The sequence below is a fragment of the Triturus cristatus genome, chromosome 12 (assembly GCF_964204655.1).
Source record: "Triturus cristatus chromosome 12, aTriCri1.1, whole genome shotgun sequence".
Lineage (NCBI taxonomy): Eukaryota > Metazoa > Chordata > Amphibia > Caudata > Salamandridae > Triturus > Triturus cristatus.
In genome coordinates this window covers 585,299,499-585,315,500 of record NC_140595.1, presented here as the reverse complement: position 1 = coordinate 585,315,500, position 16,002 = coordinate 585,299,499, and the positions used below count along the sequence as shown (strand labels likewise).

General features: G+C 48.5%; 1 protein-coding gene across 3 annotated transcripts in view; it reads left to right on the top strand.

The window, feature by feature from the left end:
* LOC146776322 (polycystin-1-like protein 2) overlaps window positions 1–16,002 on the top strand; it is a 508,528-nt gene that overhangs the window by 324,679 nt on the left and 167,847 nt on the right. For all 3 annotated transcript variants that reach the window (XM_085637372.1, XM_085637374.1, XM_085637373.1), the window contains one exon: window positions 15,617–15,816. In XM_085637372.1, coding sequence (XP_085493498.1) covers window positions 15,617–15,816 — 200 coding nt within the window. The remainder of the gene's footprint in view (window positions 1–15,616; window positions 15,817–16,002) is intronic.

The window sequence follows — 16,002 nt, the reverse complement described above, 5'->3', positions numbered from 1 at the left end:
TCAGGCTGTCTGCTCTCTCTTTAAAATGGACTCCATGTACCCTAGGTACATTCCCAATTGGTAAGGATCACCTTATTGGACCCTGTACAGTGTACCCTAGGTACCCAGGGCATAGGTGCACCCTAGGCCTCCCAGGGGCTGCAGCATGTATTATGCCACCCCTGGTCTGGCCTTCCAATCAGACACAACTGGCTGATCACTCAGCTGGGGCAAGGTCGTGTAATCACCCCTTGCTTAGATATAGTATGCCTATATCTACCCTTATATATAGACACATGTGTACCTATCAGTCACTCCTATGGCAGGCCTTAACAATCCTGGAGGCAGAGTGCTTGGTAACATGTGAGATGGTGCTCTAGCATGAGCTGAGCCTGTCTGCAGCTTTCGGAACCATGTCCTTATAGCTGTTCTATGATATAGCCTACCATATACTCTTAAAGTGCCTTATAATCTTAAACGGTTATGGTAACTATGGTTTGGCTTTATCAAAACATGTCGTGTAAGGTGTCTAACACTTTGGAATAATACCCCCATACCATTTCTGGTGATGAGGATATTATTCCTCCCTTCTAGAGGGAGAGACATGTTAAAATCCTACTTTGCTGTTTAACTCTAACCAAAGCCTCAGCATCACAAAATGGATGCTGCTGCCACAGACACAAGTCTGACCTCCTGCTGCTGGGAGTGATCCCGGCAAGGGAGGCTTGGACAATAGGTTCCCTGCTTGGGGAGGTGCTAGCACCTCCCCAGACAGACTTTAGTGTATTGGGGCAGGGAGGGCCGAAAGGAATGAGACATGCCTGGGGCACACAAGGTGTCCCATGCATAGTCCAGTTCAAACCGGTGCTGGGGCACTCCAGCCCCAGTCCTGGCGCGAAACTGGACAAAGGGAAGGGGGTGTAACCACCCCCCTCCCAGGTCCCACCCATAAGGCGTGACCTAGCAGGTAACCCAGCCCCCCAGATTTGGATAAGAGTGGTAGCTGGGCCCTAGGAGATTAGATTATCCTGAACCTGCAACTTGAACAGAAACTCTGGACCTTCGACATTCGACGAAAGAAGAAGACTGAAGAATCTCCCTTGTGGCCAAGGAGTGGCTACCCTGTGCAAACAGGCACCATCAAGAGACTACCCTTTGCTTTGCTAAAGTTCTACGAGGGACCGACTGCAGAGCCCGACCAGAGCCTTGACTTCCAGACTTCTCCGACCCTGATCCACATCCACAGCCGAGCTGAGATCCGTGGAGGTGACGAGAGACGTGGGACCGGCTACCTGGGAAAAGTGGCTAGTATCTTCAAGCGCAGCTTCTGAGGCACCCTCGAAGTTGTGCACCGGGGATTGAGAAGCCCCAACCCCAAGCACCATCTGCACCGAAGAGCAGCCCCCCACACTCCACGAGTCCTGCGTGGGGTCCTTCTGCATTTTCCTGCTTGCCGCGTATGTCCGGTTGCTTGCCCGCTGGCTAGTGGCCTTTGTGACGACGCACCCTGAAATCTTCACCGCTGGTTTGGCTCCTCCAGACTGGCTCCTGCTTCTTTGAAAAAGAGAAGCACCCCAGACCTTCCTGGTCTGCACCAGAAGCAAGTCCTCCGTTCTTCGTGGGTTCCGCTTGCCAAGGCTTGGTGAGTCCTAGTCCAACTTCGATGCCGCCGACAGCAAGAGCCTTCGTGGGACAGCTCGCCTCCTGGTCCTGGTCGTCCTCGACGTTCCCTGGTCCTCGTGGCTGCAGCGACAAGCTTCACCTTCACCTGCAATCTTCACGACATCGCCTGGTTCCTTCCTGGTTCCACGTGGTCACTGGCTAGTGACCTTGACTCGGTCCCTTCTGCTTGCAGGTCTCCTCTCTTCTTGATCCCAGCCTTGGGATCCACCGGACACTCTTCACTGACTGCCTGTCAGCAACTTTCCTTCAGGCATCCATAGAAGTCCACGACGAAACCCGACGCAAGTTCACACCTATGCACCCGCAGCCCGTGGGCTAGGTAACTTGGGTACTTCGGTGCTCACAAGGGTAGTGACTATCCTAGGGTCTAGTTTCCGAGTCTCGACTCTCTAGCTGCTTCAGAAGTGTCCTTAAACTGTTTATTTCTAAACTGTACTATTTCTATCGACTATACGCATTACGCGTGAGTGTTTCCACTCTGCACCTGAATCCCGTGGGCCTCCCACTTCCTAACTGTTGCTAGTGTAGTGTAGCCCCAGCGATTCCCTAGGCCTAGGCCTATTCTATTTCCGTGACAGTGGTCCTTATACCACTTACTTAGTATATGGTTTGCGTGGCCCCTAGGGCCTAACTGTATTACTTACCTGTGTGACTTAATGTATGCTTAAATAAGACTGTGTTGTACTTACCTCTAATCTCATAAAGAGTGCTGAGGGTTTGACTAGAATAAATACACTTTATTTTATATATGTTCGAGGCATGTGGGCTGCTGAATTCATATCTGTGCATAGATCGCCGCCTAGTGTTGGGTCCGGATGTTTGCACGTTGTTGTCCTGGAAGAGTCTTCGAAGTATCCTGGGATAGGTGACTCCTCCCCTGGACTACAGTGCGCATGGGCATCCTCTCCATCCTCAGATTGTTTTTTTCCGCCATTGGGTTCGGATGTGCTTATCTTGACTCAAGTTAGGAAAAACTTTTTACAGGCCAAAAGGCCTTTAGTTCGCGTCGGTACTGTTCCCGATCGGTATCGATAGTTATTTGTTAGTTTACTAACTTCCAGAAACCAACTTTTTCGCATCATACCCGACCATCGACTCGACATCGACGATGGAATCGAGGACGCCCTTCAAGCGGTGCCCTGTATGCAATGCGAAATATCCCCATGTCGACGTCCACCCGGTGTGCAACAAATGCCTTTCACCGGATCACGACGAGTCCACATGTATGGCCTGTGCCCGATTCCGATCCAAGAAGACTCTCCGGAATCGTCGAGCAGCGAAGCTCGAAGCGCAGCAAGCGGCACCGGCCCCGACTGACATCTTCAACGCCGAGGACGAAGATGTGCAAGACGTGGAGAACCTACCCTCCAGCCCCGCTTCCGAACACGACTCCGGATCGGAAGACGTCGAAGAACAACTCTTCCACAGAGACGAAGCCGACACCGAGGTAGGAGACTACAATGAGGCCTTAGGGGCCGAAGAGAGTAGCTCCGGTGACGAGCAAGGCCTACCCGAACAGACTTTGGATATCCCAGTGCGTCAGTCTGTGGCTCCGGTCGAGGGATCGCCTTCGGGCCTTACCCAAGACCTATCCCGCATCCATTCGGCCCCGCCCTCTGGCCCGGCCTCAGACATTAAGCGGCAGCCTATACTACCCAAAACGGCTGGTTTCCCTTCATCGAAACCGAAACCGAAAGCCGTCTCGGTTCAGCAGAAACCGAAACTGAAAGTCACACTGGTCGGATTGAAGCCCACCACGCCTTCGACGCCAGCCAAACCCGTCGGCACCGACCGCACCAAAAGGGACTTCGGTGCCGAGCTTGCAGCAGCCGACGTCAGCGCCGACGCACGGAAAAAGACCATAGGTACCGCCAAGCCGCCTCGGCTCCCGGCACCGAAACAATCGGCTCCGACCACAAAGGTCAAAATGGCTGCTGGATCTCACACCACTTCCAAAACAGCACCAAAGGCACAATCATCGACGCCGTCGACAGCTACTACCTCTCCTCGACTCGATGACCCCGTGGCACCGAAAACGTCCACGCCTGCCTCAACGGAACCGGTCGGCGCCAAAGAACCGTCGGCGTTCCAGGTGCCGCAAGTTTCAGCATCCTTGCAACGCATCAAAGATAAGGCGGCCCTCCAGGACACATCGAGCTCCGAGCCGAAAAAGGCTCAAAAAGCTTCTCCGGCACCGGCCAACATCACTTTTGGCCTGCCACCATCCACGGCGCCAAAACTGTTCGAAATCAGAACACGTGTCACCCACACCAGGATCACACCTGCAGAACACTCTCCTACGGAGACGTCGCCTTCACACATCATCGATGCCGCAACAGGCAGAATGATGCTTCACAAGAGGAGGATAACTTCTGAGCCAGCTTTGGACTCCTACCGGATCCCACTAAAGAAAAAGCTGCCAGTGGATTCGGAACCACTTCTTTACGAGCCTCTCCATGCCTCTTACCAAGATCCACAGTCCTTCTCTCCGACACACTCCGACACAGACGTTTTGGAGGACAACATGGGTGACCACGTCCCCTACCCCGGAGATATGTACCCTCAAGGCCAACAGGATCCTGACCAAGCTTGGGATGACCCTGTAGACTCGGGTGCACCTATGGATACACAGGACCCGCAACTCTATGGAGCAAAAACGTCTCCCACAGAGGACACTGCCGCATTCAACGCCCTCATTGAACGTGCTGCGGCCAATCATGGTGTTCAACTCCACTCTGACACCATCGAGGACGATTTTCTCATGGACACTTTCCCATCCTCAGAAAAACATGTTAAAACTCTACCCATGTTGAAAGGTGTCCTCAAACCAGCAAAGGACATTTTCAAAGAACCCACCAGGGCCAGAGTAATAAACCCCAGAATCGACAAAAAATATAGGTCAGCGCCTGGGGATCCTACCTATATTAGAGGACAGTTGCCTCTAGATTCCATAGTAGTCGCAAATGCTCGTAAACGGGCGCACTCGCAGACGACTGGGGATGCCCCTCCCCGGACAAAGAGTCCAAGGTGTTAGAGACCTCCGGCAAACGGGTTGCGGCCCAAGCAGCTAACATATGGCGTATTGCCAATACTCAAGCGCTCCTGGCTCGCTACGACCGAGCGCATTGTGACACACTAGAAACATTACTACAACATCTCCCTGACCAATACAAAGAGGGAGCAGAGATCCTCATCAGAGAGGGACAACTCCTCACAAACGCATCCATCAAGTGTGCACTGGATGCCGCAGATACAGCTGCCAGAGCCATAAACACTAGTGTCATGTTACGACGACACGCCTGGTTACGAATCTCCGGATTCAAACCTGAGGTGCAAAATAACATCCTCAACCAGCCGGTCAACCCAGACTACTTATTCGGGCCAGAGGTTGACACCACACTAGAAAAAATAAAAAAGGACACAGACACTGCAAAGTCCATGGGGGCTCTCCAAACGCAGACCTTTCAGAGTGGCTCCTTTCGTCGCCCCCGGTAATAGAGGAGCAAATAGAGGACAGGGGTCACAGCAAACCTACAACAAGGGCAACACCCAAAGTACATACGATAAAAACACCAGGGGTGGATATCGTGGTTCAAGCACAAAGGGCAGAGGACGCGGATACGGCAATACCAGATCCTCTCCCAAGAACAAACAGTGACGCCCTCACCCTTCCTCCCGACCACACAACACCTGTCGGGGGAAGGTTGCAAAAGTTCCTGGACACGTGGAACTCCATCACCACGGACAGGTGGGTCAAAGATATTATCAAACACGGTTACTGCCTAGAATTAACCTCTACTCCACCCACAATACCCCCAAAACACCGTCCTATGTCCTCAGAGCACTTAGCGCTATTACAGCAGGAAGTGCTAAGCATGATGCAAAAAGGCGCAATAGAGGTCGTACCCGTCCACGAGCAAGGTACAGGGGTGTACTCCCTGTACTTTTTAATACCAAAAAAGGACGGGTCACTCAGACCTATACTAGACCTGAGACCCCTCAACCGCTATATTCTTTCGGAGCATTTCCACATGCTCACCCTGCAACAAGTCCTCCCACTGCTCAAACAGGGAGACTTTCTGGCCACACTAGACCTCAAAGATGCGTATTTCCACATACCCATTCACCCATCACACAGAAAATATCTCAGGTTCACTATTCAAGGGCAGCACTACCAATTCAAGGTTCTTCCCTTCGGCGTCACAACAGCACCCAGAGTTTTCACAAAGTGCCTAGCTACTGTGGCGGCACATCTACGGAGGCAGCACATACACGTCTACCCTTACCTGGACGACTGGCTTGTTCAAGCGAAGTCAGCCCAGCAATGTGCCAGCCACATGTCCCGCACCATTCACCTCCTTCACAGTCTGGGGTTCTCACTAAATTACCCAAAATCACATCTCCAGCCCGCACACGTACAACAGTACCTAGGTGCGACCATAGACACTCTGGCGGCCACAGCTCAGCCAAATTTAGTGAGAATCAACAGCATGCAAATGCTGATTTCCAAGTTCAAACCACAACACTCCCTTCCCGCGCGAGTGTTCATGCAGTTGATAGGCATGATGGCCTCCTGCATTTTCATAGTCCCACATGCGAGACTACATATGCGCCCGCTTCAGGAGTGCTTAGCACGTCAATGGAACCAGGCTCACGGACAACTAAAAGACCTAGTGTTGGTGAGCGGTCGGGCATACAACTCTCTGCATTGGTGGAATCCACAAAACCTTTGCAAGGGCCGACCGTTCCAAGAGCCTGTTCCACAGATAATACTGACAGCGGACGCGTCTCTCCAGGGATGGGGAGCTCATGTACTCAACTACACAGTGCAGGGACTCTGGACAACACAACAAAAGAAGATGCACATCAACCTTCTAGAACTGATGGCAATCTTCCTGGCTATGAAAGCATTCAAAGTACACTTGTGCAACAAAGTCGTGTTGATCCGGACGGACAACATGACCGCCATGTACTACATACAGAAGCAGGGAGGAACACACTCTCCACAGTTGTCTCATCTGGCTCAGAGCATGTGGAAGTGGGCCATTCAGAGGAACATGTTCCTCATGGCGGAACACCTCCCCGGTAAGGACAACCAGATGGCGGATCTGCTCAGCAGACACAGCCACCAGATGCACGAGTGGGAGTTACACCCATCAGTACTCCAACCGTACTTCCAGCAATGGGGTCATCCAGAGATAGACCTATTCGCCACAAGCGAAAACGCAAAATGCCAAAGCTTTGCCGCCAGGTTCCCACATCCACAGTCGCAGGGCAATGCGATATGGATGAACTGGTCCGGCAGATTTGCGTACGCTTTTCCCCCAGCACCGTTGATACCGCTGGTGGCTCGCAAACTCAGACAACACTCACTGACACTCGTCCTGGTTGCTCCAACGTGGGCACGCCAGCCATGGTACTCCACTTTTCTCGAACTTTCCGTGGTGCCGCATCAAAGGCTGCGGATCAAACCCGCGCATTTGACGCAGAACCATGGAGAGATTCAGCACCCAGATCCCCAACAGCTGAACCTGGCAATCTGGCTCCTGAAGTCCTAGAGTTTGGCTACCTAAACCTGCCACCTGACTGTATGGACATCATTAAGGAGGCTAGAAGACCCACTACCAGAGCTTGCTATGCAGCTAAATGGAAAAGATTCGTCATCTATTGCAATAATAATGACATCAACCCGCTAGACGCATCCATCCAAAACATAATTTGTTACCTCTTACACCTATACCGATGCAATCTGGCGTACACCTCGATACGTGTCCATTTGACCGCAATATCAGCCTATCTCCAGAACAGGCAGCACCTCTCTTTATTCAGAGTGCCTGCCATCAAAGCATTCTTGGAAGGACTCAAACGAGTAATTCCTCCAAGCCACCCACCGGCTCCGATGTGGAACCTCAACTTGGTCCTCACACGCCTGATGGGTCCACCCTTTGAACCTCTACACTCATGCGAGATTCAATTCCTTAACTGGAAAGTAGCTTTCCTAGTAGAGATCACTTCTTTAAGAAGAGTTAGTGAACTCCAGGCACTAACCGTTCAAGAGCCATTTATACAGATTCACGCCAACAGGGTCGTACTACGTACCAACCCCAAATTCATGCCCAAGGTGATATCGCAGTTCCACATGAATCAAACTATTGAACTGCCCGTTTTCTTTCAAAACCCACAAACTGTCGCAGAAAGAGCACTCCATACACTAGATGTGAAGAGAGCCCTCATGTACTATATCGACAGGACTAAGATCTTTAGGAAGACTAAACAACTTTTCGTTGCCTTTGCCCCACACCACAAAGGTAACGCTATCTCCAAAGCAGGTATAGCCAGATGGATCGTTAAATGTATTCAAATTTGCTATCAAAAGGCTAAACGCACATTAACGATTCCCCCACGAGCCCACTCAACACGCAAGTTAGGGGCCTCCATGGCTTTCCTGGGAAACATCCCTTTGCATGATATATGTAGAGCAGCCACCTGGTCCACTACACACACATTTACCAAACACTATTGTGTAGATGTGCAATCAAAACAGCAGGCAGCTGTAGGACAGGCTGTTCTCAAAACTCTTTTTCAGACCGCTGCAGCTGGCACTGGTAGCCGCCGCTAATAGGAGGTACTGCTATGTATTCTATGCACAGATATGAATTCAGCAGCCCACATGCCTCGAACTGAATATGCTACTTACCAGTATGCATCTGTTCTTGGCATGTAGGGCTGCTGACATTCATATCGTCCTCCCCGGCCCCTCTAGCAGCTGCAGCTCTCAGAATTACTGTAAGCATGGTCATCACTTTCTGTATCTACTCCATCACTGCCACAATGGCGAAAAACAATCTGAGGATGGAGAGGATGCCCATGCGCACTGTAGTCCAGGGGAGGAGTCACCTATCCCAGGATACTTCGAAGACTCTTCCAGGACAACAACGTGCAAACATCCGGACCCAACACTAGGCGGCGATCTATGCACAGATATGAATGTCAGCAGCCCTACATGCCAAGAACAGATGCATACTGGTAAGTAGCATATTCAATATCTGTTGTGGTGTCCTTTCATTTGGTATTCAAGGGATTATATATGGTACCACAGCTGGCTTCACATGCCATTCAGAGTTTAGCCTAAGACTGCTCTTGTCCATGCTACCACTAGGATAGCTGGTCTATAAGGTTGACTTTACAACCAATCACCATAAGGGTTGTTTGGACTGATATAAGGTGTACACTAGAACTAGTGACATCATACATCAGGCCAACTTCTCACAGTGTCTGATCTGAATCTTGTCCCACGACGAATCTAGGGACCCACCCACAGGTAAGCCCTTAAGTACCCTAAAGAAAGGGTTGGAATGGTTCAGGGGACCCTCCCAGGGGAGGATCAGGACTGGGGGAGGTTACTCCCATGTCCTTTGTCCAGGTTTGCACCAGATTGGGAGCCAGCAGCTCCCAGAGCTGGTTTGAACTGGACTATGCATGGGGACATCAAATTTGCCCCTCATGCAGACTTAGCGTCACTGGCAAGCACACCCACCCTGCCCAAATACACTAAATCCTGTCTGGGAGGTGGTCACACCTCCCTGTGACCGTATGGCAATTGTTCTGCCTTCCCCTGCTTGAGCTTGGCTCAGCAGCAGGAGGGCAGGATCGTGTCTCTGGTCGACAGCAACCCTTTTGTGCTGTCCAGGTCTAGAAGGCTGGTACCAGGAACACTGAGGGCTTTTCCAGTGCTTTGAATCATATCTCCCACACAGTTTACAGTGTAGGTGTACGATTCCAACATGTTCGATACCAAACATGATAGGATTCGTTGCAGCTAGTTTTGAGATGGTCATCCATCTTAAAGTCCCCAGTGGTTATGTGTTTTTTTCAAGGACAAGATTAACATTTTGCCTCCCACTCCCTTTGTGGTTCCTCAATGGGATTTAAACCTGGATCTTAAATTTTTGATAGGGACTTCATGTGAGCCCCTTCACAGTTATACACTTTGTTTGTTAACTATCAAAACTGTATTTTAGGTTGCAATAACTTCTGCTATGAGTTACAAACCCTTAGCTGTTGCCCTCCTTTCGCTTAATTTTTTTCCAGACAAGTTGGTATTGTGAACCATGGCTGCTTTCCTTCCCAATGTAGTCATTCCCTTCCATCTTGCCCAGTCCATCACCCTTCCCACTTTTTACCATCCCCCTCATCCCACAAAAGAAAGACAATGAGTGGTTGCATCAGTTAGATCCCAGGAGAGACGTCAGTGTACTACCTTGATCACACTAAGGAACAAGATTGGATGATCAGCTCTTCATTGGCTACTGTGGTATCAAAAAGGGGAAGGTGATTCAGAAGAGGACACTATCTCAATGTATAATTCTCTGCATTAAAATATGCTATGCCTTGGCCTAGAACAGCGGTACTCAAAGTACGGCCCGCGGGCCAGTTGCGGCCCGCCAGCCCTTTCCATGCGGCCCTCGTGTAAAACAACAGACAGTTGGGAATCAACTGCAATTCCGCCTGTTGTTGTTCCTCGGGGGCCGCATTCACTGGGTAATGGATGAAAGAAGCATGCGCAAAACCAGTGCCTCGCAAGCAGAGGCGCAACTAGAGCCAAATTTCGGCGGGGGTGGGGGGGATGGGGGGCTTAGAAAAATTTCCGGGGGGAGGGGGGGCTTGAATCTTTAAGCTATAGGCAGAATGGAGCTGATTTGGGGGGGGCTGAATCTTTTTTAAGCCATAGGCAGAGTGGAGCTGCAGGGGCTCTTAGAAGGGGTGAAACAGCAGCGAGGCCTCATTAACATGCAAATGGTCTTTTAAAGACCTGTGAAGTGCTCGGGCACGGCTTTGTGTCTGCCCGGGAAGCGGTCTCATCCCGGGCTGCCACACACGACGGGGGGGGGGGGGGGGCTGAAGCCCTGTGAGTCCAATGGGTGTTGCGCGCCTGCATAGAGGATAGTGGTGCAGAATGCAGCAGTTTAGAGCTAACGGGGATAAAAACCTGGTTTACGTGATGCTTCCAATTTTTGTAGAACATTAAAATACCGACCATACCAGTGTAAACGCAGCAAGGTAGCAAAGTTACAAGCAGCCAAAAACACAGTCCATACACTGACGTGTCAGACCAGTGCCTGACTGTCCTATAGGTCGGCCCGACCCTGCTGTGTGAATACGGTAAATGAATGAGAGGATAAAGAATGGAGAGCGGTTTAACAAGTGGGCGCACACTGCTAACGATCTCCCACCCAGTCTTGTGTTTACCTGCTGAAAGGACCTCTAACTCCAGCCGCCATGTGGGAATGCTCACACTGTAGTGTGGAAGGCAGGGATCGTCCTAAATCCGATGGAATGCAGAAATCGTGACGCAAACAAACATCGGGGTAGGCATTGTAGTTTCTCCGGCGCCATGGACCACACTGAGCCAAACAAACAGAGAGAAGCAAACACAGGAGCCTCGTTTTTTAGTCTCCACCCAGCATGCATCCCTCCATTTCTGGTGCACCAGCAATTGGGGTGTTTTGTGTCTGTGAAGGGCCGCATTGTCTTTATTAGCACTGGTTTACAGCTATGCTGGCGACTACCAGGTGGAAAGCTGTGAACTGAAAAAGAACCAAGAGCGCTGACACCAACTCTTGCCAACGTGGAACAGGCTGACGTCACCACGAGGGGATCATATGGCAGACATGGAATTGGGAGGGGGGGGGACAAGATGGCCGAGGGAACCTCCTCTGCCAGGCACCATTCTCATGAAAGATGAATTGGGTGGAACTGTACGAACCTTATAGTGTTGAAAATGCTGGTCTTAATTAAAAAGGCACTGTTTGCGCTTATAAAACGGTTGCATCTGGTCCATTTCCTTACAGTCTGCTCTAAACAAACTCACTAAGACAAAACACAGATTTCTACCCCACCTCCTCCAGGAAACCTAGTCACTTGAGTCTACCGGCCGCCATGCCCCCACCAGTCACTGGTGCCTTGATAACTTGACCGAGCAGCCATCTTTCTCTAGCACCTGCCCAGGATCCACCGGTCTTCTGCCAGGTCCTGTTCCCACCAACCAGTTTGTTTCCTCTCCTGGGCCTGCTGTCTCACCTTCTTTCCCCTGATCTCTATTGCTGCCACACAGGTGGTTAAATGATTGTAAATAGATATTCCTTCTTGCCACATACTGCTCCAAGCAAAGATGTGAATAAACATGAGAAATGAAGCATAGTTTAATTGTCCACTGATGTTGCTGGACTGTGCTTGCTTTCCATTTTACAAAAATAAATGACAGTAAAATATTTTTAAAGTACGTTTGGCCCATCCTCAGGGAGCTTGTATTTTTGGGCTGGCAACTGCCAAAGATCACAGATGACGCCAAAAATCAGCACACAGAATCTAATCTTCAACCAGTTACCACTGACAGGTCAGCATGGCCTGTAGAACTTGGCGGGTTTTAGAATGGGTGCATGTTTAATTTCCGTCACAAGGACAAGGAGTTCTCAGACAGAGAGATGTAGAAGACGGAGGGAGAGGGAGGGAGACAGGGAGCGAGACAGAGGGGGGGAGACAGAGAGAGGGAACAGAGGGAGAGAGAGGGAGGGAGACAGCGAGAGGGAGGGAGACAGAGAGAGAGAGAGAGAGAGAGAGAGAGACTGAGAGGGAGGGAGACAGAGGGAGGGAGAGAGGGAGGGAGACAGAGGGGGAGGGAGACAGAGGGGGAGGGAGACAGAGGTACACAGAGGGAGACAGCGAGACAGAAAGAGGGAGACATTGAGAGAGAGGGAGACAGGGAGAGAGAGAGGGAGACAGGGAGAGAGAGGGAGACAGGGAGAGAGAGAGAGAGAGGGAGACATGGAGAGAGTGTTCAACCTCATGGTCAGTTTTTTTGGTTTCTCTAGCCCCGCCCCCACCGGTGCGGCCCTCAGCCACAAACCACACTGTAAATTTGGCCCCCGAGAGAATGTTTGTGAGTACCCCTGGCCTAGAATGAACCGACTGAAGCAATCTGTGTTTATTCCAACAGAGCCAAATCTGCCACTTCTGCTCTTGCAAGGGATGATCCGAATGTGGATATTTGTAAAGTGGCAACCTGGGCCTCCCTGCAGACATTTGCTAAACACTATTGTCTTGTCTCTAAAGTGAGAAGGAATGGTTAGTTTGCCAGGTCGATCCAACAGTACTTCCTGGTGTAATCATCCATCAACCCTCCTCCTAGGCGGAGTATTGCTGTACAATCTGTTTTACAGGTGAGGAATCTGCAGGTAGAAGTATACATCAGAAGAAAAAGTTACTTACCTGTGGAAACAACCTTTCTGGTGGATACCTGGAGATTCCTCACTTACTCGCCCACCACCCCATTTGATTTAATTTCTACACACCAATTAGTAAGATCCCCATATGCATTCTTTTGGTACTGTGAAAAATGTTCCTGTTGTCATTCTACCCTCTCACCTCGCGGGCTGGAAAAAACTGAGGTTAACTGATGTTGGTACGCCAGTGTGGTCGTTAAATGGGTTTGATAGTGTCCTCTAACATCACTTTCACAACGACGGAATCCAGCGCCCTCAACTAGCGACCTCAAAAGTGTTGAAGTTTCCGGATCCAGTCTGACACCTGAGATTGTTCTACAGGTGAGGAATCTGCAGGTAGGTAGTGTACAACAGAAAAATCGTTACCACAAGTAAGTAACGTTTTCAAATCCACATACATTTCACAAGATGGATAATACAGGACAAAGATAAATGTCTAAAATACAACAGGTGGAGTGTCACATTTTAGTTCTGTGCTTTGAGACAGCTTTAGCTATATGGAAAGACTATTTTTTCCAAACACATCCTATATAGTATACAAATGTAAGGAGGCTTTTGTTTGGCAGGATTCATCCATTGGTTTGTTGAACTGTCATTCACATTTTACTTCCAACTACCAGCCACCACAGCATACAGAATTGGGTAGTGGGGCAGTCCACTTTACTCACTGGCTTCCTTCACTTAAATGGGTGCTCAAAGCTTGTGTGCATTGTCCATATCCATTTAATAGTATTTCCTTTCTCTCTAGGGATAAAGCTCTTTCAAAGTGTGTCTTTAAAATTGTTGTTTTGCATGTCATCTCTAAAAATGCTATTTATATTGCTTTCACTTCCGGTGTTCATTTAGATAATTGAATTCCCATCTCCTTTTCAAGATTGCTATTAAAACATGTATTTGTGATATTCTAGCTGCCTGCAATGTGGGTGCTTGTTTGAGTGATGATTTCTTCTTGTCATCTTCACAAAAAATAATAGTAAATAACAGTAAAATTATGGCACAATGAAAAGGCTTTTAAAAAAAATAGAGCATGACTGATAAAACAACCGCTTCAGAAAATGTATTGTAACTTTAACATTTTTATTTGCAAGTAAATGATGGCCACATTTAAGATGCGCTTTATTTTCTATTTGTTGCATATGCTTAAATGTAAAAGCTAAAATAACCAGCAACAACAAAAAGGCCTAACCTGTTGGCTTTGCCTGCGCTTGTTATCACATGGTATGAAACTGCCCCCACATTATTAGGTGTTATAAGGATGTATATAACAGAGTGAAAAGATCAGTGAAAATTAAGTCACAGCTCGTTCCCAAGGCATGTTTGTTGGATATCAAGACATTTCAAATGAAGGTTATCATGGAAAAGTAGGCCGTGTTATTGGTTTTGATGAGCTAGACACAGAATTGGCATTAGGTGGATTCATGGGAAGCCTCCTACGATAGACGGATGGCTGAAAGATTATATTGAATGGTCCTTAGTGGAAGAAACAAGAATGTAGGAAGTCCATTACGATTAACTAAATGATGATTTGGATGTATGGAAGGCCTCTTCAAAGGGTTCACTATTCCGCAAAAATGATACCCAATGTGAAAACTGTATTTTCCTAAATTTGTATGACTATTACAGAATAACAACTCAAATACAGAACGGTTTCTTGTTGTAATAGTTCACTCGTGCATGTTGTAAAAAGATGTGTAAAATGTTTGTCGCCACGGGACAAGTTCATACGCATGCAGTCCTGTCCACATCGATAATGTCATGGTATCCGTCCATTGGGGTAGAATTTTGGAGAATGTCAACGCATACTCCGTTGTGTACTTGTGATACATTAAAATATGATAAAATACACCTAAGAGGTTCTGGGCTTAATCTTCTGAGTTGTATGTGCCTTGGCATAGACTGGAAAATTGCAGATTTCAACTGTGACTCTTGGACATGGGGCAATGGTTAACCAGCCTTTAGTGCTCTCCTTTGGGCATCTTTTGTGCTATCACAGGCCACAGGTTTGGGTGCACATGCTGAGCCGCACACGTTTCTGTACTTTTCAGTATTACTATCTCTGTATATATAGTTTTTAACTATACAAGAAAGTCAGAAGGCCATAATGCCAGCGGGAGCTTGTTTAGTGAGACTCTAGACAGAGAAGAACTTAGTGGTGGTTAACAGGCAAATAGGATTGAGCGAGCGTGACATGTCAAAAAGTAATCTAGGGTTTGATTTTGGAGATTGTGTATGTGTGAAGAGGTAGCTGTGAAAGGGACGGTGAGGAGTGGATAGGGATTGGGCTCAGTGTGTATTGTTTGTTACCCTGAGATTTTGTTAAGTGTTGTGTATGCATTGTTTATTCTTACAATGGGCACACAACTATATTTCTTACTGTAGGACCATTGACTATAGTTTAATAAACAAATTAGGGCTGGACTTGTCTACATGCTGACACGTTAATCCAGTCAGGTTGTTTTTAATTACCAAAGAGTAAACAGTGAAACTCCATTGAAATGTATTCTTTTACACAATTGTTCACACATGTGTAATGTGGATATCATGAATATCTGACTAGATGTTCCCATTCAGTGTGTCAGCAAACCCTTCCCCAATTTGTATGTCGAAGCATTTGCAATGATCTCACTGAAAGGAATGCGCACTGACTTTGAGCTTTCAATATTATCCTTCAGAAATATATTCATGAGCAAGACTAAGAAAGGTCTTCAGGATGAAAACATCTGGATCTCCATTATCAGCCATCCAACTCGGAGCTCTTTCACGAGAGTGCAGCGTGTCTCTTGCTGCATGTGTCTACTACTCTGTACTGTGGCGATCAACCTCATGTTCTGGGAACTTCCACAGGTTTCATATCCAGTCATCATCAGTATTGGTAAGAATTCTGTGTGCACTTTCAATGTTACTATTTTCACCACTGACCTTGCTTTATCGCCCATCCTAGTTATAGTACAACCTAACCGGCTTAATACAAAGATTATGTGGGCTTTAAGCCAAAAAGACAGCATAAGGCAGTTAGTTTGTCTCCCACATTCATCTTGTGCAATGCTCATTCTTCGGC